Below are 24657 nucleotides of genomic sequence, written 5' to 3' on the forward strand. Positions count from 1 at the left end.
CTATTAATCAACTCCCCAGGAAAAAATCCCCAGGGCCAGATGGATTCACATGTGAATTCTACCAAACATTTAATGAACAATTAGCCCCAATGTTATATAAATTATTTGAAAAAATAGGGGATGAAGGAGTCCTACCAAACTCCTTTTATGACACAGACATGGTACTGATACCTAAACCAGGTAGATCGAAAACTGAGAAAGAAAACTATAGACCAATTTCCTTAATGAATATTGATGCTAAAATTTTAAATAAGATATTAGCAAATAGACTTCAGAAAATCATCCCCAGGATAATACATTATGACCAAGTGGGATTTATACCAGGAATGCAGGGCTGGTTTAATATTAGGAAAACTATTTGTATAATTGACCACATTAATAATCAAATTAATAAAAACTATATGATCATCTCAATAAATGCAGAAAAAGGATTTGATAAAATCCAACATCCATTCCTACTAAAAACGCTTGAGAGTATAGGAATAAATGGACTATTCCTTAAAATAATAACAAGCATATATATTTAAAACCGTCAGTAAACATCATAGGTAATGGCGATAAACCAGGACCTTTCCCTGTAAGATCAGGAGTGAAACAAGGTTGCTCACTATCACCATTATATTCAATATAGTACTAGAAACTCTAGCCTTGGCAATAAGAGCCGAGAAAGAGATTCAAGGAATTAGAGTAGGAAATGAGGAAATCAAATTATCACTCTTTGCAGATGACATAATGGTGTACTCAAAGAACCCCAAAGACTCTGCTAAAAAGCTATTAGAAATAATTCAGAATTTTAGCAAAGTTGCAGGATACAAAATAAATCCACACAAATCCTCAGCATTTTTATACATTACCAACACAATCCAACAGCAAGAGATACAAAGAGAAATTCCATTCAAAATAACGGTCGATAGTATAAAATATTTGGGAATATATCTACCAAAGGAAAGTCAGGAATTATATGAGCAAAATTCTGAAATACTTGCCACAAAAATAAAATCAGATTTAAATAATCGGAAAGACATTCAGTGCTCTTGGATAGGCAGAGCGAATATAATTAAGATGACAATTCTCCCTAAACTAATCTATTTATTTAGTGCTATACCAATCAGACTCTCAAGAAACTATTTTAATGACCTAGAAAAAATAATAATAATAACAGAATTCATATGGAACAACAAAAGGTCGAGAATTTCAAGGGAAGTAATGAAAAAAAATCAAATGAAGGTGGTCTAGCTGTACCTGATCTAGAACTATATTATAAAGCAGCAGTCACCAAAACCATTTGGTATTGGCTAAGAAATAGACTAGTTGATCAGTGGAATAGGTTAGATTCACAGGGCAAGATAGTGAATAAAAATAGCAATCTAGTGTTTGACAAACCAAAGATCCCAACTTTTAGGATAAGAATTCATTATTTGACAAAAACTGCTGTGAAAACTGGAAATTAGCATGGCAGAAACTAGGCATAAACCCACACTTAACACCACATACTAAGATAAGATCAAAATGGGTCCAAGATTTAGGCATAAGGAACAAAATCATAAATAAATTAGAGGAACAGGGTAGTTTACCTCTCAGACTTGTGGAGGAGGAAGGGATTTGTGACCAAAGAAGAACTAGAGATCATTATTGATCACAAAATAGAAAATTTTGATTACACCAAATTAAGAAGATTTAGTACAAACAAAACTAATGCAAACAAGATTAGAAGGGATGTAACCAATTGGGAAAACATTTTTACAGTTAAAGGTTCTGATAAAGGCCTCATCTCCAAAATATACAGAGAATTGACTTTAATTTATAAGAAATCAAGCCAATTCTCCAATTGGTAAATGGTCAAAGCATATGAATAGACAATTTTCAGATGATGAAATTAAAACTATTTCCACTCATATGAAAGAGTGTCCCAAATCACTATTGATCAGAGAAATGCAAATTAAGACAACTCTGAGATATCATCACATATCTGTCAGATTGGCTAAGATGACAGGATCAAATAACGATGAATGTTGGAGGGGCTGTGGGAAAACTGGGACACTGATGCATTGTTGGTGGAGTTGTGAAAGAATCCAACCATTCTGGAGAACAATCTGGAAATATGACCAAAAAGTTATCAAAATGTGCATACCCTTTGACCCAGCAGTGCTACTACTGGGCTTATATCCCAAGGAAATAGTAAAAAAGGGAAAGGGACCTATATGTGCCAAAATGTTTGTGGCAGCCCTTTTCATAGTGGCTAGAAACTGGAAAATGAATGGATGCCCATCAATTGGAGAATGGTTGGGTAAATTATGGTATATGAATGTTATGGAATATTATTGTTCTGTAAGAAATGATCAACAGGAGGAATACAGAGAGGTTTGGAGAGACTTACATCAACCGATGCTGAGTGAAACGAGCAGAACTAGGGGATCATTATACACTTCAACAATGATACTGTATGAGGATGTATTCTGATGGAAGTGGATATCTTCAACATAGAGAAGAGCTAATCCAATTCCAATTGATCAATGATGGACAGAATCAGCTACACCCAGAAAAGGAACATTGGGAAATGAGTGTAAACTGTGAGCATTGTTTTGTTTTTGTTTGTTTGTTTTGTTTTGTTTTGTTTTGTTTTGTTTTGTTTTGTTTTTCTTCCCAGATTATTTTTACCTTGAGAATACAATCCTGCCTTTGCAACAACAACAATTCGGTTCTACACATATATATTGTACCTAGGATATACTCTAAGATATTTAATTTGTATGGGAATGCCTGCCATCTAAGGGAGGGGGTGAAGGGAAGGAGGGGAAAAATTCAGAACAGAAGGGAGTACAAGGGATAATGTTGTTAAAAAAATTTACCTATGCATATGTACTGTCAAAGAAAATGTTATAATTATAAAAATTAATAAAAAAAATACTACCAAAAATTGAGGAAAAAATAAAACAACAAAAAGTTGATAATACTATGCTTTTATCCACATTTATCCTCCACTGTTCTGTCTATGGCTATGAATGGCATTTTCCACCCCAAATCTACTGGAATTGCCTTGTATAATTTATTCTTGAAATGATGATTTCTTGAGCAAAAAAAAAAAAAAAAAATATATATATATATATATATATATATATATATATATATATATATATATATATATATATATATATATATATATATATATATATATCATGTTTTCAGGATGTTTAAAACAACCTACCAACTGTATAGGAAGGTAATAACTTTTTTGAGTGATTAGGAATAAAGATATTGACATTAGTGCCAGGCTTAGAGAGGCTGTATCAAGGAGTAAAAAGGCCCTCCCCATGCAACTAGGACCCTAAAATCTTACCACCATCTTTCTTTCAAAGAGGCAATTTATATTTTGAGATTTTTTTTTCTTTTATTCAAATTTTCTTTTAAAAATGTTTTTTCCTAACTGGGACACTGATGCATTGTTGGTGGAGTTGTGAAAGAATCCAGGCATTCTGGAGAGCAATTTGGAACTATGCCCAAAAAGTTATCAAACTGGCATACTCTTTGATCCAGCAGTGCTACTACTGGACTTATTTCCCAAAGAAATACTAAAGAAGGGAAAGGGAACTGTATGTGCCAAAATGTTTGTGGCAGCTCTTTTTGTAGTGGCTAGAAAATGGAAAATGAATGGATGTCCATCAATTGGAGAATGATTGGGTAAATTATGGTATATGAAGGTTATGGAATATTATTTCTCTGTAAGAAAACACCAACAGGATGAATACAGAGAGGTTTGGAGAGACTTACATGAACTAATGCTGAGTGAAATGAGCAGAACCAGAAGATCAACAACAATACTGTATGAAGATATATTCTGATGGAAGTGGATATCTTCACATAAAGAAGATACAACTCACTTCCAGTTGATCAATGATGGACAGAAACAACTACACCCAGAGAAGGAACACTGGGAATTGAATGTAAACTGTTAGCACTACTATCTTTCTACCCAGGTTACTTATACCTTCAGAATCCAATTCTTAATGTGAAACAAAAAAATTGGATTTACACACATATATTGTATCTAGGTTATACTGTAACACATTTAATATGTATGGGATTGCCTGTCATCTAGGGGACGAAGTAGAGGGAAGGAGGGGTAAATTTGGAAAAATTAATACAAGGGATAATGTTATAAAAAATTACTCATGCATATGTACTGTCAAAAAATATATAATTATAAAATTAATAAAACATAAATAAAAATGTTTTTCCTGGTTATACATGTACATTTTTTAAAACTACATTTTCTTATGAATCATGTTGGGAGAGAAAAATCAGAATAAATGAGAAAAACCATGAAAGAAAAAAAAAAGATGAAAAGGAGATAAAAAGAGAAAAAATAACATGTGTTTATTTATGTTCAGTCCTCATATTTCTCTCTTGGATATGAATGGTGTTTTTCGTGAAAAGTTTAATGGGATTGCCTTGGATCACTGAACTGCTGAGAAAATCCAAGTCTTTCATAGTTGATTAATACACAGTCTTGCTGTTAACTATGTACAGTGTATTGTGGTTCTGCTTGTTTCATTCAGCATCAGTTCATGTAAATCTGTAAATTCTTCCAGGATTTTCTAAAATCAACTTGTTAATCATTTATTATGATATTACATTACTTTCATATATCAAAATTTATTCAACCATTTTCAATTTATGGGCATCTACTCACTTTCCAATTCTTTGCCACCACAAAAAGAGCTGCTGCATACATTTTTGCTACATGAAAATTTTTTCCCTACTTTATGATTTCCTTGGGAAACAGTAGTGGCACTGCTGATCAAAGAGTATAAACAGTTTTACCCTTTGGTCATAGTTCTAATGCTCTTCAGAATGGTTGAATCATTTCACAACTCCACTGACAATGCATTGATGAGCCAGTTTTCCCACATCCCCTTTCAAAATTTATCATTATCTTTTCCTGTTATCTTAGCCAAACTGAAAGGTATGAGATAGTACCCCAGAGTTGTTTTAATTTGCATTTTTAATCAATAGTGACTTAGATTTTTAGAAGATTCTTAAATTTTTGTTTTCCTTTCCTCTTTCTCCATAGTTCCATGCTTTAAAAAATGGCAGAATAGTCAAAATACACTTTTCGGAAATGCATGAAATTAGAATCTGTTCTATACTTTTTGTTACTGATAAAAAAAAAAAAAGAATAAAACCAATCAACAAGAAACTATGTTGTCTTGTTCAGTAGGGTATGACAAGTGAATTTCTGGCTCAACTTTCTTACTATCATTTCTGAAGATGAACAGGTTATAACCAGCTAAAGTCTGCAAAACTGAACTGATATATCCACCACAACTCTATTATTTACTGATTAGTTTCCTTTTTTGTCTGATAGAGCTTTTTCTGCTTCTGTCATCTGTTTTTAATCTGTAGATCATTGTATTTTCTTATTTGTTCTTTGAAATTCCATTGTATTCACTTTGCTTATGTAACTAAAATCTATGTGAGATTGCTGAAACTGCTGTTCAAGAATCACTGATTTTTTTTTTTTTCTTTTTTTGGAGGGTGGTTATATAGTGAGTCATACTCTGACCTTAATAAACTGGTTTTTATCATATCTCTGCATTATTAGATGTATAATTGGTAGTAGTGTCTACCAATAGTTCCTCAGATAATTTTTGTCATAAGAGCCTTAATTTCTACAATTATATGTTATTTAGAAGAACAGGGCTAAAAACAAGGTTCCATTGAGAGAAATAAAATGAAGATTCTTTCCTCCCTCATTCACAGTTTTCATTCCATAAAAAGGTCATCGTATGTATGCTTTTAATCCAGCGTGGTTAGGTCCTAATTTTCCTTGAAGTACTGAGTTGATGAGCTTCATAAATAATTCAAATATTCTACCCTGCTAGCAATAGTTCTGCCAAATTGTAATCTATCCAAACTAACAATTTAAATCAATATGAATATCACTTTATTTCTGCAAGTATATATTGAGATATCAGTTGTAGAATCAATTACATCAGGAACTCAGTTGATAATACAAATAGAAATGTTTTCAGGTTGAAGACAAATATGGGAATGAAACAAGAAGTTTATCAACTAGTCATAGTATAATAAAGAACAAAGGGAGCAATCTTCAAAATTTGGTGGCCCAAGATAACAATCCCCTTCCTTTTGGCAATTTTTGAGAGGACATTTCAGAAGTGAGAGAATCAATTTACTCTTTACTCTTTTGATGTTTTAGGTAATGATCAAAGGATACAGAAGGTGAAACTTATCACCATTATTTAGAGAACAAATGAAAGATGGAAGGAGAAAGAAGGTGGATTTGGTCACCATTATTTGGAGAAAAAAGGAAAGAGGGAATGATTTATATTTTACTTACTGGAGGCCAAGCACTATATTATCTCATTTGAGCCATTATTTGTAGAAGTCTTCAAAACCAATGGTCAGGAAGATGTTGGTGGGGGAAGAGTTAGCCTTATTACTGAAAACTGGTTATCAGTGCTCTCTTTGACACGTGTCTTTAGTTTTCAGAAGCTAATTGAAATAAACTACTGCAAATTATAGTATTTTTCCCTAGTTGTATACAAGAGATATTTTTATTTCAGAATTCTGGAAACAGGCTGCATGTCTACCTGAAAAAACAGTGACATTTCGAGTGAGGCAAAGTCTACGCTTGCGTTTTTTGTTCCCCACTGCAGACAGAAAAGGAGAGAGAAAAACATTCTGCAGATACTAGAGGAAATCTCATCATTACCTAAGGCACACTGAGGCCTAAACAGGAGAAAACTAAAGGACTACATGCCTTTTGGAAGACTGGGTCAAGGGAAGAGAAGTGATGGCACTATAAATGCCAAAAAGGAAGATATATACTAGCAGGAAAAGGAAACAGAAGTCAACCAACATAAAGAAAAGTCTCTTTGTATGTTCTTAATCTGGAGCCTCTAACACTCAATAGGCAAGGATATGTAATATGTTCAAATTGTTATAAATCACTGTGCCTAGATTTACTAGAGGAAAAAAAAAAGATAAAGAGTAATTTTCTATATTTTATTCTTATACCTTCAGAGATTTATATTTATATATAAAGTTATTCTATTGTACCAAATACTAAGTGGTTCTTAGCTAGAACAAAGGGGCTAATTAAGTTTGTATCAACAAAGAATTTTTAAAAAAATAAAAAAAGAACATATCCCTTCCATATTATGGACTGGATATGACGCTAAATAATATAACAATATGTAAGCCCCCTTTTTAAAGATCCTGAAACATACAAAAAAATCTCAAAAGATGAAGAGATTAATAAATGAAAAAAGCATTTGTTAACTATTGTTTTCAGGCATAGTACTAAGCACTAGGAATATAAATATAAAAGAAAGTCAATCCCTGCCCTCAAGAAGTTTATATTATAATGAAGGATGAAAAAAAAAAAATTTGAAGTGTCAGTCATAGAAGAGGTGTCTGGATAGTTACAGTGTTGAGATGTTTGTTGATCCCATTGTACAATCCAATAATGTGTCCCTTTCAGAAATAAATAATAATATTTTTTTGATTACTGAGGCCATATACTGAGGTTATATAGAGTTTTGAACAAGAGATGGAAGGAAAGGAAAGACTTATAATAAGGCAAATGACAAGATAACAGGATGTTCATTCCATGTGATGTGAATAATCAGTTAGTCTTGTATATTGGCTAGCTAGAGTGGATTGTATGAGTTAGGGCTAACCTGGATCCAGGACAGGAATTTCAGAGTTGAGTATATTACCTAATCCAGGGATTAGCTACATTACAAGAAAGTCCAATTTGAAGACACCAGTACCAGGGAAGAGAAGCAGGGCATCAGTAATAGAGGGCACAACACCTTAATGCCTTAGCTTTTTCTTGTAGTTGGATTATGAAATGTTACTAAATAGTGTCTATTCTTGAAATTCCTATGTGCTACCAAAAAGCCAATTATTCTCAACTTTCTCTCTTCCACCGCTCCTTACATATGCAACATCTTTCCTTTCCAAACTGACTTTCCATTTAGAGACCTCTTCAAAGGCTATCTATACAGTTTTCCAATAAATCAATCAAAAAATTATTGTGTCTACTATGTATCAGGAACAGTGCGAAGCACTGAGCATATAAAAGGAGACAAGAGACAGATCTTCAAGAAATTCACAATCTAATGGGGGAGACAGCATGCAAATGCAAACAAATATATAAAAACAAACTATTTAGAAGATAAATAGGAGATGACAGAATGGAATGGTCAGAAGTCCAATGTCACTGAATTGAAAATTTTATGATGGGGAATAAAATATAAAGATACTGCAAATGGAAATGGGAGGGGCTAGATTATATAGGGTTTTGAACATTAAACAAAGAATTTTGTGTTTGATTTAGGAAGCAATAGGGAATCACTGGAGTTTGTTGTGTAGTGGTGGTAGCACAGTCAGACCTGTACTTTAGGAAAATCACTTTGGTGACAGAATGGTGGATAGATTGGAGAGGGAAGACCCACCAATAAACTATTACAGTAGTCTAGACCCCAGAGTGGTGGCCATGGCAAGAAGAGAAGGGGTGTACTTTGAGAAATGTTTGCAAAGATGAAATCAGCAGGATATGGAATGAAAGATATCCAAGGAAACAAGGATGAAACCTAAGTTGGCAGCTTCAGGGACTGGGAGAATGGTGGTGTTGTCCACAGTAAGAGGGAGGTTAAGAAGAGGGTGGGGTGGCTTTTTTTGGAAAAGATAATGAATTCCATTTTGGACATGTTGAATTTAAGATGTCTACTGAACATCCAGTTTGAGATTTCTAAAATACAGCTAGAAAAGCAAGATTAGAGGTCAGCACAAAGGTTAGGACAGGATAGATAGATTTGAGAATCATTACCATAGATATGATAATTAAATCTATAGAAGCTGATAAGACTATCAAGTGAAGTAGTATGGGTGCAGAAGAGGGCCCAGGACAAAACTTTAAAGGAGATGTAGTTAAAGGGCATGATTTGGATAAGGATCTAGAAAAGGACCAGTTAGATAGATAGATAGAGGAACCAGGAATGATCAGTATACCAAACACTTAGAGAGAACTGAGTACCAAGGAAGAAAGGGTGATCAAAAGTGTCCAAGGTTGCAGAGGTCAAAAGAGAATGAGCATTGAGAAAAGGCCATTGCATTTGGCAACTAGGAGAACCATCTTTGGAGAGAGTAGTTTTAATAAAATGGTAAAATGGAAGCCTAACTTTAAGGTGTTAAGAAAAGAATGAGAGAAAAGTGGAAGCACTTAATGCAGGTTGTCTTTTCAAGGAGTTCTGCTACGAATGGCAGAAAAAATATAGGATAAGAGATGGTGGCGATAGAAGGATCAAATTAGAGTTTTTCAGAAGGAGGAAGATTTGGGAATGTTTGAAGGCAATAAGACATGAGCTAGTAGACAAGGAGGTATTAAAGGTGATAGTGTGAGGATGATAGAGGAGGTGATATCTTGGAGAGACTGGGTAGAATGGGACCATTTGAACAGGAAGAAGAGTGAAGCTACCTCATCGTGTGAGATGGGTAATGGAGGAGATAATAGAAGAAGGTATCCTAGTGATGACTGATGAAGAAGTAAGAAGAGGAATCTCAAATTTTTTCTGGTAAAATATGAGGCAAGGTTCTCAGTTGAGGGAAAGGGGGAAGGAGAGCCATAAGAGGCTTGAGGATGGATGATTAACTAAAGCTGAGAGCATCTTATATAAATTTTCTGTCATTCTCCTCACTAAAAAGACATAAATTCCACCTAATGAAAACATATTAACTTCCCAATAAAAGATTAGTTTATGATTCTCCACCTTAACATATCTTTTGTATTTTTCTGGATTGAATCATAGGACAGGATCACTGAAGCTGAACAATCAAGAATGCCACAGATCCCTTTCCACTAGAGAAAACTTTGTCCTTCTTTGTGGGTGAGGAGATGATTATTAATATCAAAGTTATAATTCCCTATTAACTAACAGGGCCCCTCAGGCAACACCAACATGCATTTGCCATTCATAACAGTTTTATTTATTTATATCTCCAATAGGATGTAAACTTTATAAGAGCAGACACTATGTCACATCTAAATTTTATAGCTCTCTTAATACCTAGCATTTACCTTTGCACATTGAAGGCACTTAAGAAATGTTGGTGAAACAAAGGAGTAAATAGCAGTTTCAATATCTGGCCACAGGTTCAGTGTGGCATTTAGCATTCTGGCTATCTTCTGGCTATCTTAGTGATTGACAGCAATAGTCTCAGCTGAAATCACCATGGCAATCTACATCTATTATTAAGATATCAATGTGAATAAATAAATGGGATTTTCCAAAGGTTTTTTCATTCTATGCCTCTTGACAAATTTGAGGTGACTTCCATACATTGTTCTGGAATGTGATTCATAGGGCACAGGACTCTTGAGTCTTACCAAAAAGGAAAAGGAAAAGGGAAGTATGTTACTAATTTATTGTAGGGTCTCTGCAAACTGGCTTCCCTTCCTCTTCCTGGATGTCCTGTTCTTACTCCTCCTAATGTCAAGTCTTTGTGTATGGAGCTGAATGAGAAACAAAGGAGATCCTAAAATTATGGTACCTAATCTTCAATAGCATCCATCCTGTGAAAATGTCATCACCAAGCTTCATCTCCTGTTCTAACAGAAGTACTGTACAAAATTGCATTGTAACTACATAGAGGATGAGTCATTTTCTGACTCATCTGAGTGCTCATCACTCAGGACTAGACTTGCAATTTTGTGTTCTATTCACTGTAGCTACTGTTTAACAGCACTTTGGTGTTTCTCTTAAGACAAGCAAGTAGAATTATCAGCTTGTATAGTATCATACATTTACAGAATTTTAGAAATGGAAGGTAAAGATGAGGAAACTAAGGCCCTTATTTATTTGCAAAGACAATTAGTGGTAAAGTCAGAACTTTTAGTTGAAGGGTCTTTCAATATCTAGCAGATTCACCCTTTCAAACAGCCATTTGTATGCCTCTAAATAGGGATTTTTATTCTAAAAAATTATGTTTTTATTAGTAGCCAAGAAAATCTACTAGAACTTTTTTAAGGTCAAGTATTATATGTCTGTTTTCATCTTTATGTCTCCAGTGGCTAGATATGGCTCTGTATATAAATGTTTATTGAATTCCATGGAACCATGGAAACATTTCCCATCCACTAAAAATGGATTGAGGTACTGCATTGAGGAGGCACTTAAAAAGAAAATGCATTAGAAATGAGTACTGCACTTTTCAGATAAATAAGAGATTTGATTGTTCAAATCAGACCATTATTATGAGTACCTAAGAAAGTTAAAGCAACTCCATTTTTCTGCAATTTCTCTATCTTGCCCCTAAATCCTATTGGTACTAAAGCTCTGATTTTGTCTGAGAAACTTTTTTTCTGATGAAACAGTAAGGATGGTCCTATCTACAAGAGTAAAATTACAAGAGATTGCTAGACTTTCCTGTTACTAACTCCCAGCAACAGGCTTTTCCAATCATAGGAAACCATCTACCCCTTTCCTACCCCATTGCCTCCAGCAATAATCTTGTCCAATTTATACCCCATACCCAATTCACCTTTCTCCTAAATTGTATCCTATAGAAGCTTTATCTTTTTGTTCCTTTGGGGAGTCTCTGCTGGTACAAGTATGGCTCTGTTTCTGACAAACTTAATAAACATTTATTAGTTCCTAATTTATAGTTTGGAGTTTGTTTTGATTTAGGAAGTTTGATTCTGATTCTGGTTTGCAGCAGCAATGACAATTTTACTTACAGTACCTAAACTCATCTAGTATATTCATCATCAGTATGCACTTCATAAATCTTATACAAAGCTAAAAACTTTAGCTTTAGCTAAATAAAACAATTTCATAAGTATGTGACGGGGAGATATATACAAGGCAGTTTATCTGAAAAAAAGATGGAGTTTATTGAAAGCTCCATATGACTCAAAAAATATGATATAAGCCCATAGTTAGTGTGATCTGAGAATATTCCAGAATAAAACAGTAGTACTTGTATTGTTCTCTGGTATTATGAAAAAACATATAAAGTTTTAAATACCATGACTTTATTTTATTTTAAAAATGTTTTGATACCATAAGTTAAGAAGGTTAGATACCATTAATTTAGGAAGAATATTGATCAGCTAGAAGGGTTCCAGATTGAGGTCAGGCAGGATGGTGTCACGTGAAGACCAGTTTAAGGAGCCCTATGCAGTTTTAATCTGGAACACAGATTTAAAGTAGACAAGATTATTTTCAATTATTTGAAGGATTATTATTAGGACTAGGGATCAGGCTAATTTGGGCAGAGTAGTGGTTGGAAGTTAAAAAAAAAAAAAAAGACAAACTTATATTTGATATCATCCTAACAATGAAAGGTATTCAGAAAAAAAAAGTGGGAGTCCCAAGCAACAGTTGATTCCTCAGTAGAAGATGAATGACCATTTGCTGGCTATGTTGATTCTTCTTCAGTCACTTCTTAGACTAGAAGCTTCTGAAGCTTCCTTATGACTCTTAAATTTATAATTCTGGAAATATTATTTGATATATATAGATATAGATATATATTTGTGTATGTTGGGAATTCACTTGTCACTCAACAATGTAATCCTTCAGTTAATTGACATAGAAGCTTTTACCTGCTATCTTTCTTATCTGAGTCAGATCCTCCCTCAGTTCCTCCCTCCTTACTCAGCCTGGGGCATCTATCCTCCCCATCCTAGACACTCAACATATTGGTAAAGAACTTAGCATGGGCATTTGACTGACTTGGCCCACTGCAATTCAGAGCCTGAGCCCAAGCAATCCATCAGTCTCAGCCTCCCCTGTAGCAGGGATTACAGGACTATACCACCATGCCCAGCTGGGGATATTATTTAACAGAATCATGCATTTGACAGTCAGTATATAAGTGCAATATATTATTTTTCCACAAATCTTAGTCAAAGTAAAGGTTGCACTCCTTACTCCATAAATTTGCACACTCCTTCTGGGAATATTTGGCTGTGTCAAGGAAACAGTCACAGGTTAGGATTAGTGACAATTTATTCCTTTCCTTTCCTGACAGACAGCTGCTGTGTCTTGATGGTTTTTCTGTGATACTTGGAAAACCATTCTGTTCAGAGGACAAATGTACCCAACAGATTTCAGCCTGTGACAGATTTTTTTTTTTAATTAGAATTGCTTTGGTTGGAGAAAGTTGCCTGAATTACCAATTAGGCATTCATTTAACTAACTGATTATGAGCACTATGTAGCACTGTGTCTACTTCCTTGAGGGAGGAAGAAACAGGTTATACTACTCTCTTGGATCTTTCCAGTTTTCTCCATTAAGTTTTTTCTGCTCTATATTTATTTGTGTCTGTCTGTCATTTTCTGTGTAGATTACAAATGGTTTGGGAATCAGAACTCTGTCATGTAACTTTATTATTGGTTATTTCCTCAGCCAGCCTGTAATCCTTGTCATTCTTAGCCATTGTCCTTGACTCCTTTCCTTTCCCCAACCCTTCCTCCCAACTTTGGAATCTGCCCTAAAGTGAACTTTTACCTTGTCCAGCTCTGGCCTTCTTACTAATTCCTTTCCAGATAATATTTAAAGGGTTTTGCAAACCTTAAAACTCTAAATAAATGCTAGATATTATTATTGTTAATATCTTTAGAGTATATTGGCTGGTAGGTACCACTTCCCCTTCCCTGATTTCAATTTTTTTTTTCTGTGTTGTCTTCTCCTTTTAAAAAAGAAAATTCCTTGAGAGTAATGACTATTTAACTGCCATTAACTATCTATCTATTTATCTATCTAGGCTGGGAGGCAATTGAGGTTAAATGATTTGCTCAAAATCATACAGCTAGTAAGTGTCTGAGGCAGGATTTAACCTGAGGTCCTCCTAATTCCAGGGGAAATGCATATCTACTATGCCATCTAACAGCCTACTATCATTATTTATTGCTGTTATTATTATTATTATCATTATTTTTACATCACACTGGAAGACACCTTTCTCTACCACTCTTTCTCCCTTCATGTGTTATTTTCCCTCCATTAGAGTGCAAGTTCCTTGAGATCAGGCTAATTTTTTCCAGAATTTTATTTATTTATTAATCTGGGATGAGTAGATTGATTTTAAGTCATTAAGAACAAAACAAAAAGGCAAAATTTGCACTTAGTTCAATAATGATATTTGCAACATTGGTACTTCAGGAAAGGTAGCAGAAAGATTAGCTGTTTATTTTCAGGCTTTCCTTATCATTGAAGAATAAATCTATTCAGATTTTAATGTGGAAACTTCATATATTTGTACACAGAAAAATCCATCTGATGCAAAGTGAAACATACCACCATTTACCCATGAGAAATGTTTTTTTTTTTTTTCTTAGGACAAATCTTAAAGCACTGTATTAATAAGTCTATACTTAACCATTTTGTAACTTCATCAATTTGCTTCCTTCTATTTATGCTCTGTTGAAAGTAAATACTTAAATACTTGATATCTCTCTGCACTAAGTAGTGTGTTACATATATAGAATAGGCCCTGGGAAATATTATTGAATTCTTATTAAATGTTATAACTATTGTAAAAAAGTAAAAGACTGTTTACTGAAGAGTAATTCTCAAGATCCAGAAAGAAATACTACAGGAACATATCCCCAAATTTTAATATAAAACAATATACAGATTCATAATATGCTGCTCTGACTGTTTAGGTTTCTAAGAGTTGGATGTTGCCAGGATGAATGATGAGTGAGGTGACAGGAGGGCAGACTTAGGATCTGAACCCATAATGGCAGCAAAATAAGATAACATTTTATTCTGGGCATAAGACTGGATGTTGGGGAAAGCATGACAGATGGGGAAGGGCAAAATAGAATTGGTAAAAGAGATTGATTTCCCTATTTCGAAAAAAATGTTCATGCAAAGGCTCAAAGACAACTTGTCAAGGATGTTATTCACACATAGAGGCTGGCCTAGATAACCTTTGAGTTACTTCCAACTCTACAATTTTATGATCCTGTGCTAAAAGAGGAAGGATAAAGTAAAAACAAAAACAAAACCTCCATAAACTTCCTAATTTAAAATGAAGGACCAAGTACCAAAATCTTCTTTTTCTTATCAGAAGGATTTTAATTTTTACATTTTTTACTTTTCTTCATCTAAAGAAACTGAGAACAAAATTTTCAGAACACTCTAATAGAAAAAGTACTGATCTGAGAAGCAGACCTGACTTCTTGTCCTAATTCTGCCAGAAATCAACTGAGTATCCAAGTGAAAATTATTTATATTTTCTGTGTTTCAATTTCTGCCACTATAAAATGATTTAAAAACTAATTGTCCTTCTAGACATAATAGAGAAGTCATAAAAATAAACTGTGATCTGCTTTAAGGTTGTCTGACATGCAGACATATATGTACATATTATATAAATTGTATAAGCACATATACATATGTGTTTATATATACAAACATATAAATATGTATGTATATATATATATATAGATATATATATACATACACACACACATACACACACACACACACACACAAAACATTTGTATATATGAGCAGACACAACTTTTCTCTCCCAATAGAATGAGGTGTTTGAGGTCAGGGATTATTTTTAGTTTTTTCTTTATATCCCCAAGATATTTGCTGATGCTGGATAAGAAGGATAACTAGAGACCAATACATATAAAATAATGTTATGGAAAATATTATAGAAACCAAAACAACATATCCAAATATAGGAATAGCAACTTTAAAGAAAAACATTGGCATCTCTGAAGAAGTCCTCAAGAGTTTCTCATTTCTTCTGATAAATCTTAAAGTACCATATTAATAAATAAGTCTACATTTGACCATTCTGTAATGTCATCAACTTGCATAAAGTTCAGTGATTATTTCTGTGTAGATAATTCTTGTATTGTTAAGCCTGTTGCCAGTCTCTTATCTGAACTCCCATCCCAAATCACCAGCTGACCACTAGACATTTTGAATTTGATTTCCTGTAGACATCTCAAATTTAATATGTCCAATACAGAATTCATTATGCTTTCCCTAATAGCCATCCTTTTATGAACTGGTAGGGACACCACATATCCTTTTCATAGCTCAGCTTTATAACCTTGATGTCATTCATATTGCCTCGCTTACCCCCACATATCTAATCAGTTGTCAAATCTTGTCATTTCTATCTCTACATTTCTTGCATCTTGTCCTTCTAAAAGTTTCTCAAAGGTGGAATGGATAAAGTACTTGGTCTAGAATTAGGAAAAGCTGAGTTAAAATCTAAATACTAGCATTGTGACTTTAGTCAAGACATTTAACCTCTACCCTGTTTTTCTCAACTGGTGATTATGATAGCACCTATCTTAAAGGTTTATGATGAGGATGAAATGAGATAATATATGTAAAACACTTAGCAAAAACAGACTATTGGAGTCATGCTGTCATTCATAATTGATAGCCCTGTTATTTCTGTGACAGTGCCCACACACACAATGAATACTCCAGAGTATTCCTAAAAGAGCAGTACTATATTCTTCCATTTTTGATCCTCATATTTAAATCACCCCTTCAGTTCTCTTCCCCACTTCCATAACTGTATGGGACTTACGCAATCTTGGCACAGATTGTGCATTTCCAATTGCCATCAATGCCCACAATCCGACACTCACTGCAAACTCGGAGCATGCATGCTTCACATATGTTTCCCCGGTCAAAAATCAAGCCCAAATTTTTCTGACATCGAACACAAATCCTGCTGCCATCTTGCTGCTTTTTTCCACCTTTCCGTTTTGCTTCTAAAAGCTCATTTTTCAATTTCCTAGAAGGAAAAAAAAGAAGAATTTTGCATCAAAGTTAGCTTGACTTAATAAAATTTTCATTCACTACTTTTACAAAAACAAATAAAGAAAAGAACCCTACTTCAATAGGTTTAGAACTAATAAGAAAATCCACTGGACCAAATTGATTCCACAAGCTCCTAATAACTGAGAAAATAAAATCTGCATTACTTTAAACTTCAGTCAAATTCAATCACTTGACAAATTAGAAAACTGAAGGTCAGAGAGATTAAGGGACTTGTCTGAAGTCACTGAGGTGGCACACCCAGGATTTAAATAATTTATGACTTTAAATCCAGTAAGTTATTATTCTCCAGGCACCATAATTCCTCTGGGGAAAACAAATAAACAAGCAAAAAACAAAACTGAGAATCAGAGTGACTTACTGAGGGTCATAGAATTAGAAATATAATTGTCAGAATTTGAATCCAGAATTCCCTGGTAAATTCCAGTATCATTTGTTCTATCAGTAGTTTCAAATTCAAATAGAAACAGATCCCTTCCAGCCCCATATTGACACAGAAAACCACACATTAACATTATCTATATTTTATTGTATTTCCGTTTACTTTGTTAAACATTTTCCAATTATATTTTAAACTACCTTGGGCAAAATGTCTAATTTTACTGGTTTGACACCTCTAGCTATAATGTATTGTATAAATAAAAGCTAGTTTCATGGTCATTATATTATAAATGTAATTTCTGCCCTCAAGCCTATTGGTATGGGACTCTTTCCTTGTTGGTGAAGATGACTGTGCCATCCTGCATAAGAGGGAAGAGGAGGAGTCTAGAGGTAAGAGCTTTAGTTCTCAGCTAGTCCCCCTTCTGGACCCTCCAATGCTAATCCTCTTGGGAGTAGTCCAACTGGAGGTTTTTCTTCAAATGTTGCTTTGAATCAGCTTCCAGCTTCCACAGAGATGGACAAGGTCAACCCTACTATATGTTGCTGAAGGAAAAGACTGTCTAGGATGAGAGTCCAGATACTCTTCTTGATTGAGCTGAGTTAGTTCACTCCCAGTAAGAGAGCTCCTTCAGTTTGTGTTGTCTAATATTCATTCTTCCATGCATACATTTTCTGTATTGCTATGATTTAGATAAATGGTCTTCTTAGCAATTTTCCATTGTGGAATTGGTATTGATGAGAGTAAAACCAGGCAGCCCAGTAAAATTATGTAAAATAACCAACAAACCTTATACAAACTTAAATGAACTTACAGTCTCTGAAGAACTCCTTTGTTATATAAACTTCTCCATATCCTCTGGAAGCAGGAATACCTTTTCAGATACAAACTTCAGTAGTCTTACCTGTTCTGTTCTATTATTCTGTTTCTGTATAAAGTTTTCAGATTATGTTTCTTCACAATATTACTTTTCTCTTGAAGCTGTTATTTCCCGTCAAGACATCTTGGCATTTATTTCTAATCAATAAAACCTTTCTTATCACAGTTTTGAGTAGGTGAATTTCTTTTGCTACAGACGTGCCCGTAGAATTTTGGAAGGAGAAGAATCTCAGACCCATCCCTGCCCTATCTCACACCCTCATCATTATGAGGTAGGAAAGGGTCTTATCCTTGAATATAGAGCTTTCGCCCTCCTTTTTCCTCAAAATGACAAAGCAATTAAAAGTTAGATGGAATCTGATCATACCTCCCATATGAAAAATATTGAAGGGAATACATATTTTCCAGTCCAGTACTCCCTCTCTCTGAAGAGGACAGAGTGGCCTTTGGCTCCAATTTCCTGCTTCCTCTTTTGTCAGGAGGGAAAAGAGTCTAGAGATGTCCATTCTGCCTCTTTGAACCACAAATAAACACAAGCTCTTATCACAGGTAGACCTCATTACACATGTGAGACTTTCTTTCTAGTACATAAATAGTCAATTATTTATAATATAATTTATGATATAGCCTGGAATCAGGAAAACCTGATTTCAAATCCAGCCTCAGATACTCACCAGTTGTGTGATCCTAGGCTAGTCACTTTATCCCATTTGCCTATTTCCTAATCTGTAAAATGAGTTAGAAAAGGAAGTTGCAAATTATATTTGCCAAGGAAATCCCAGATGAGGCCAGGATGAGTCATACATGATTGAAATTACTCACAACAACATATAAAATAAATTACTATCACTAGGATTAATTTATATTTCTCTTTAATTTCTCCAGAATATCACATTTTAGAATTCTACTTTCTAACTCATTTGTATTCCTCAGTTTTAGGGCAAGTACAGAAAGCTTATTTCATGAGTGCTGCTAGTTCTGACAGGGGTTAAAGATTCCTTTCTAATTCCCAGCCCCATGAATCCCAATGGGAGATATCCAGGCTTTCCCAGCCCCCACTGGATCTGAGCTAACTTGGGCTGTCTCAGCTCCCACTCTAATGATCTGCTCAGGTTTCCCCAACCCCCCATAAACAGTTCCTTATCTAAAAACCCATTGAATTCTATTCAATTCTAACCCTGGCAGAGACCAGCCAGGAGCCAACATGGGACTCCACCCACCTTCAAGACCAAAAGTCCCCATTATAAAAAGGGTATCCCTGGAGCCCACTTTTTGCAGGAGCCCCAAACATACGCTAGCCATGTTTGGGTTCCTGTCCGCCTTACATCAGCTCTGGTCCTGGCGTCTTTCTACCTTTATCCTTACTTCCAAACTCCAAATAAACCTCTTTTATTAATCTAGGTTTTCAGGTCTGTGAATTCCTTTACAGGGGACTCTGTGCCACTACTAGACCTCATTTAACTCTGTATCTTTGTGCAGAATCCAAAGAGGTTACAGGAGAGCTTTATTTGACTCCCTATACCCCAAACCTACCACTAGACCCCAATTAACCTTAATTTCATCCAAGTATCCCTTACGTCTCATCAGTTCCATAGGTGACAGCAACAGGTATGAACCCATTGTAACAGTGATCCTTTACCATAGTGGTCCAATACCAGATATCACTACAGAAATGAGAGTTTTAATGACCTAAAGATATCTAACAGAGCTAAACTCCTTTGGCTAGTATTCAGGGCTGCTCATTAATGTTCTGTTCAACCTTTCCAAGTCCATTACAATAAAGGAGGTAAGATAATCCGTTTATCAATTCCTTGTTCCAGAATGACTCATCTCCATTATGCATTCACATATCTGCCATTCACTTCTGTCTCCCTGCCAATTCATCTCCACAATTTATTTCAGTACACTAATGAAGACTTAGTGACTCCAGAAAAGCTTCTCTCATTCCACATTCACTTTTGTATTCCTCTTGTAGCTACCTTGCTTTAGTATCATCCTGTGTGTATTTGCCCTTTTCACATTTAATCTTTCATTCTCTCTCTGTCTCTATCTTTGTGTCTCTGTCTCACTGTCTTTATCTTCCTCTGTCTCTGTCTTTCTCTCTGTGTCTTTTTCCTCTCTTTCCTTCTTTCTCCCTTACACTGTCTCTTCCCATCTGTCTCTGTCTCTCTGTGTGTTTCTTTCCTTCCCTCCCTTCCTTCTTCTCTTTCTCCCTTCCTCCCTCTCTCCCTCCTTTCTTTCCCCCTCTCTGTTTTTTCCTTTCTCTCTCTCTTAAATAGCACCTTTATCTTATGTAACGTCTACCTCTCTGTCCCTGTGTCTCTCTGTATTTCTCTTTGTCTGTTTCTCTGTTTCTCTCTCTCCCCCTTTATCTTCCCCCTTCTTTCTCTTTCGGTCTCTTCTCTCTTTTCCTGTGGAACTGTTCCTTTAAAAATGTTTCACTGTGGAGCAAATTCATGATGTGAGGCAGGATTTACCAGTAATAAAAAATGGAATATAAGATGTATATAAGAGCAAATGCAAAATTCTATGCTTGTCTCATTTCTGATTAGAAGCAGGGTTTCATGCAACAGATTATATCTGATCTGACTCTTGAAAAATGAGCAGGATTTGGATAGATAGAAATAGAGAGTGAGTGGAGGTATTTCAGTCTTGAGTAATAGTGTGAGCAAAGACACTTAGACATATTCAGAGGATGGCAAGTTTGAGTGAAAGTTAGAAAGATAAAGGGGGCCAATTTGTTGAAGGTCTTGAATATGAGGCTAAAGATTTTGTACTTTATTCAGTAGGTTATTAATGGCCATTGAAAGGCTATGAGCATGAAAGACTGACATGATCAAATTTGCATAAAGGCATGATTATTTTGGAACTGTTGTGAAGGATGTCTTGGAGAGGAGAGAAGCTGGAATCCCCGAGGCAGGAATTGATAAAGCAAGTTTTCCTAGCCCTGAAATGCAATTAAATAGACTAAAAGAGACCAAAATTTCTCTGTGTGTCTATATTAAAAGGAGGTATAGGAAAAACCTTGCAAAGTGCTCTCTAGATGTTTATAAATGCTAAGGATTTTAAAATAATGAAATGAATTCATGTCCTAAGAACACTATTATATTGTTTTAGAGATGACAACCCACGTTTAAGTGTCTCAAGCCACAAATATAATAAAGTAGCATTTGTTCAAATATCTATAACAATTTGGAAAAGAAAGAAAAAATAGAAGTGAAGATTATGAAATATACTAAAAATGATAAACAGACAAGATACTAAATGGGTAAGAAGGGAATTCCAGAGACTGATAAAATGACTTCTACTTTGTGGTCTTAAAATATATATATAAAGGAAAACAAACCAAATGTTCAGCATTATCTTCTGTTTTCTCAGATAGAGGTGCTTGATCTATTCTGAGAAAGTAAAAGAAATTTTGCCAAGCTTTTATATTAAACCAATTTCAAAGTTTGTAGATGAAAATCTAAAACTGACATAAAAATTACTCTGGATTTGCAGCCCAAGGGATAGTAGGAATTGGGGCCTAGAATAAATCAGGTTACAGGCATGAAGGTATTTTAATTAAAATGGAAAATAATATAGATACAGTAGTATTATGGTTCTTGGAGATGCTGCTCTTTAGAATTATTAATTATACTATTGCTTGTGGGGAGAGCTATGGAAAATTGTGCTGGATAGCAAAACATTTCCAAAGAATATAACCTGAAAAAAAAAAAAGATCACTTAATGAGCAAAATTATAAAATAATTGCTTTTTATGCACTATTTTGACCTAAAATAATCCTCAACAAACTTAAGAATGATTAAAGTTTAATTCTAAAGAAAAGAGAAAGGGAGAGAGAGAGAGAGAGAGAGAGAGAGAGAGAGAGCAGAGAGAGAGAGAGAGAGAGAGGGAGAGAGAGAGAGAGAGAGGGGGGGGGGGGGGAGGGAGAGAGAGAGAGAGAGAGAGAGAGGAGAGAGAGAGAGAGAGAGAGGGGGGGGGGAGAGAGAGAGAGAGAGAGAGAGAGAGAGAGAGAGAGAGAAGAGGGGGAGAGAGAGAGAGAGAGAGAGAGAGAGAGAGAGAGAGAGAGAGAGAGAGAGGGAGAGAGGGAGAGAGAGGAGAGGAGGGAGAGAGAGAGGAGAGAAGAGGGGAGAGAGAGGGAGGGAGGGAGAGAGAGAGAGAGAGAGAGAGAGAGAGAGAGAGAGAGAGAGAGAGAGAGAGAAGAGAGGAGAGAGAGAGAGAGGGAGAGAGAGGGAGAGGAGAGAGGAGAGAGAGAGAGGAGAGAGAGGGGAGGAGGGAGAGAGGGAGAGAGAGGAGAGGAGGGAGAGAGAGGGAGAGGAGAGGGAGGGAGAGAGAGAGAGAGAGAGAGAGAGAGAGAGAGAGAGAGAGAGAGAGAGAAGAGAGAGAGAGAGAGAGAACAAGGAAACAGCTTTATGAATAATTTTGTGAGAAATAAAATACTTGAAGCTCCTACTCACCATCCCACCTCAATCCTCAAGCTAGACTTAGCCAGAGCAAGTACAAATTTTCCAGACTTGTGTTTCTGAGTTAGGCTATAGTTTTCTTATACTTTGACATGACTTTTTTCTTGGCAGTGATTCAGTCTGGATTTTCCTTCTTACACACTATAAGAAGTCAAAAAATATTGATTCTGCCAACCTATTCAAAAGAAGGGACTTCAACTTGAGTGGTCAGTTGAGAATGAAGGATGGTGACAAATTTGGAAAACTGGTGGGAGAAGGGGACTGGAAGCTATGTAGGGTTAAGTCCTTTCCATATGAGTTGGTTTTTGCTTATGTCTTACTCTTTTGTGATCCTATGTGCAGTTATTCTTGGCAAATATACTAGAGTGGTTCGCCATTTCCTTCTCCAGCTTTTATAAATGAGGAAACTGATACAAACAGGATTAAGTGCCTTGCCCAGGGTCACACAGCTTCTAAATATTTGCAGTCAGATTTTGAATTCAGGAAGATAAGTCTTCCTGACTCCAAGCCTAGTGTTCCATCCACTGCACCATTCAGCTGCCACTAATCTTCTCCACACAGAGTTTATTTCTTAAGAAAGAACCAACTGGATTTATAGTTTGCAAAGACTGAAGACTATTTGCGTAGTATTAGAAAGGGGAAGTATTAAAAAAGTAAGAAGAGAAGTCAGATAAGTTACTGATTATAAGAAAAAGAATGAAAAAAATGTCCAAGAAAGAAAGACTAAATATAAGGTTAGCTTTGAAACAGATGAAGCAACAGTGAGTTATCTTTGATCATGAGAACAGAAGAAAAAAAATTAAATGTTGCAACACATTGAAGAAGTTTTACAATAAGAAAGAAATGATCTAATGAAGAAAGAATTTGATGAATCCTCAGGATTGTGTGTGGGGGAAAACATTGAGAAATTACAGAGGAGTTCATAAGAGAAAATCAATTATTAAAGAATTAAATGCTAATACATTGTTGGTGTACCATGAAATGGTACATTCTGAAAGGCAATTTGGAATTATACTAATAAAGTGACTAAAACATCTATACCCTTTGAACTAGAGACTATTATTAAAATTATCTCAAGGAAGCCACTGACAAGAAAAAAGACCCCATATATTCCAAAATATTAAGAGTAGAACTTTTTTGTGAGTGCTGAGAATCATAAACAAGGTAGATATTCATTCTCTGGCACATGGTTAAACAAACTATGGTTCATGAATATAATAGAATACTATTGTTCTGTAAGAAACATGTGTGATGAATACAAAAGAAGCATGGAAAGATCATGAATAGAGAATCAGGCTTTGAGTCAGGGAAGATCTGAATGTCTAAATCTAGCTGTGTTATCCAGGGAAAGATACTTGACCCTTGTTTGCCTCGGTTTTCTCAACACTAAAGTGGGGATGTTTATAGCACTTAGTTGGCAGGGTTGTTGTGAGGATCATATGAGATAATAATTGCAAAGTGCCTGGCACATAGTAAATACTGTATAAATGATAGCTATCATTATTATTATTAGGCCAGCTAGGGGTGGTGCATTAGACAGTGTCAAAGAGTTCTGAAGACTGATCTTCCTTGAGTTCATATCTAGCTTCAGACACTGGCTAGCTGTATGACCTTGAGCAAGTCATTTAACCTGTTTGCCTAGTGTTTTCTCATCTGTAAAATGAGCTGGAGAAGAAAATGGCAAATTACTCTAGGATCTTTGACAAGAAAATATCAAATAACTGAAAATAGCTTCACAACAATAAATTATTAGTATTATTATGTGAACTGATACATAGAGAAGTAAACAGAACCAAGAAAACATAGTAACCTCATACATAGTATACTCAGTAACCCCAACAATATACATAGTAACCTCAACAATACAGATATAAAGAACAAAGACAAAACAAAAAGTCAAAATTAACTATAACAGGGGAGGGATTCTGGGAATATGGCAGGGTAGGTCATAAAATTCCTGGATTTCCAGATTTCCTGCACAAATAAGACATAAAAGTGCCTCAGGGTGATTGTTGAGGAGCAAAAAATGAAGAAAAGTAGGAGTAGAGCAGTTGTCATCATGGGATGATGGAAG

At 35.1% G+C, this 24657-nt stretch overlaps 1 protein-coding gene across 1 annotated transcript in view; it reads right to left on the reverse strand.

The window, feature by feature from the left end:
* SYTL5 (synaptotagmin like 5) overlaps nucleotides 1-24657 on the reverse strand; it is a 139438-nt gene that overhangs the window by 86750 nt on the left and 28031 nt on the right. The window contains exon 2 of the mRNA XM_074300843.1: nucleotides 16606-16815. Coding sequence (XP_074156944.1) covers nucleotides 16606-16815 — 210 coding nt within the window. The remainder of the gene's footprint in view (nucleotides 1-16605; nucleotides 16816-24657) is intronic.

Source organism: Sminthopsis crassicaudata, chromosome 3 (assembly GCF_048593235.1).
Source record: "Sminthopsis crassicaudata isolate SCR6 chromosome 3, ASM4859323v1, whole genome shotgun sequence".
Classification (NCBI taxonomy): domain Eukaryota; kingdom Metazoa; phylum Chordata; class Mammalia; order Dasyuromorphia; family Dasyuridae; genus Sminthopsis; species Sminthopsis crassicaudata.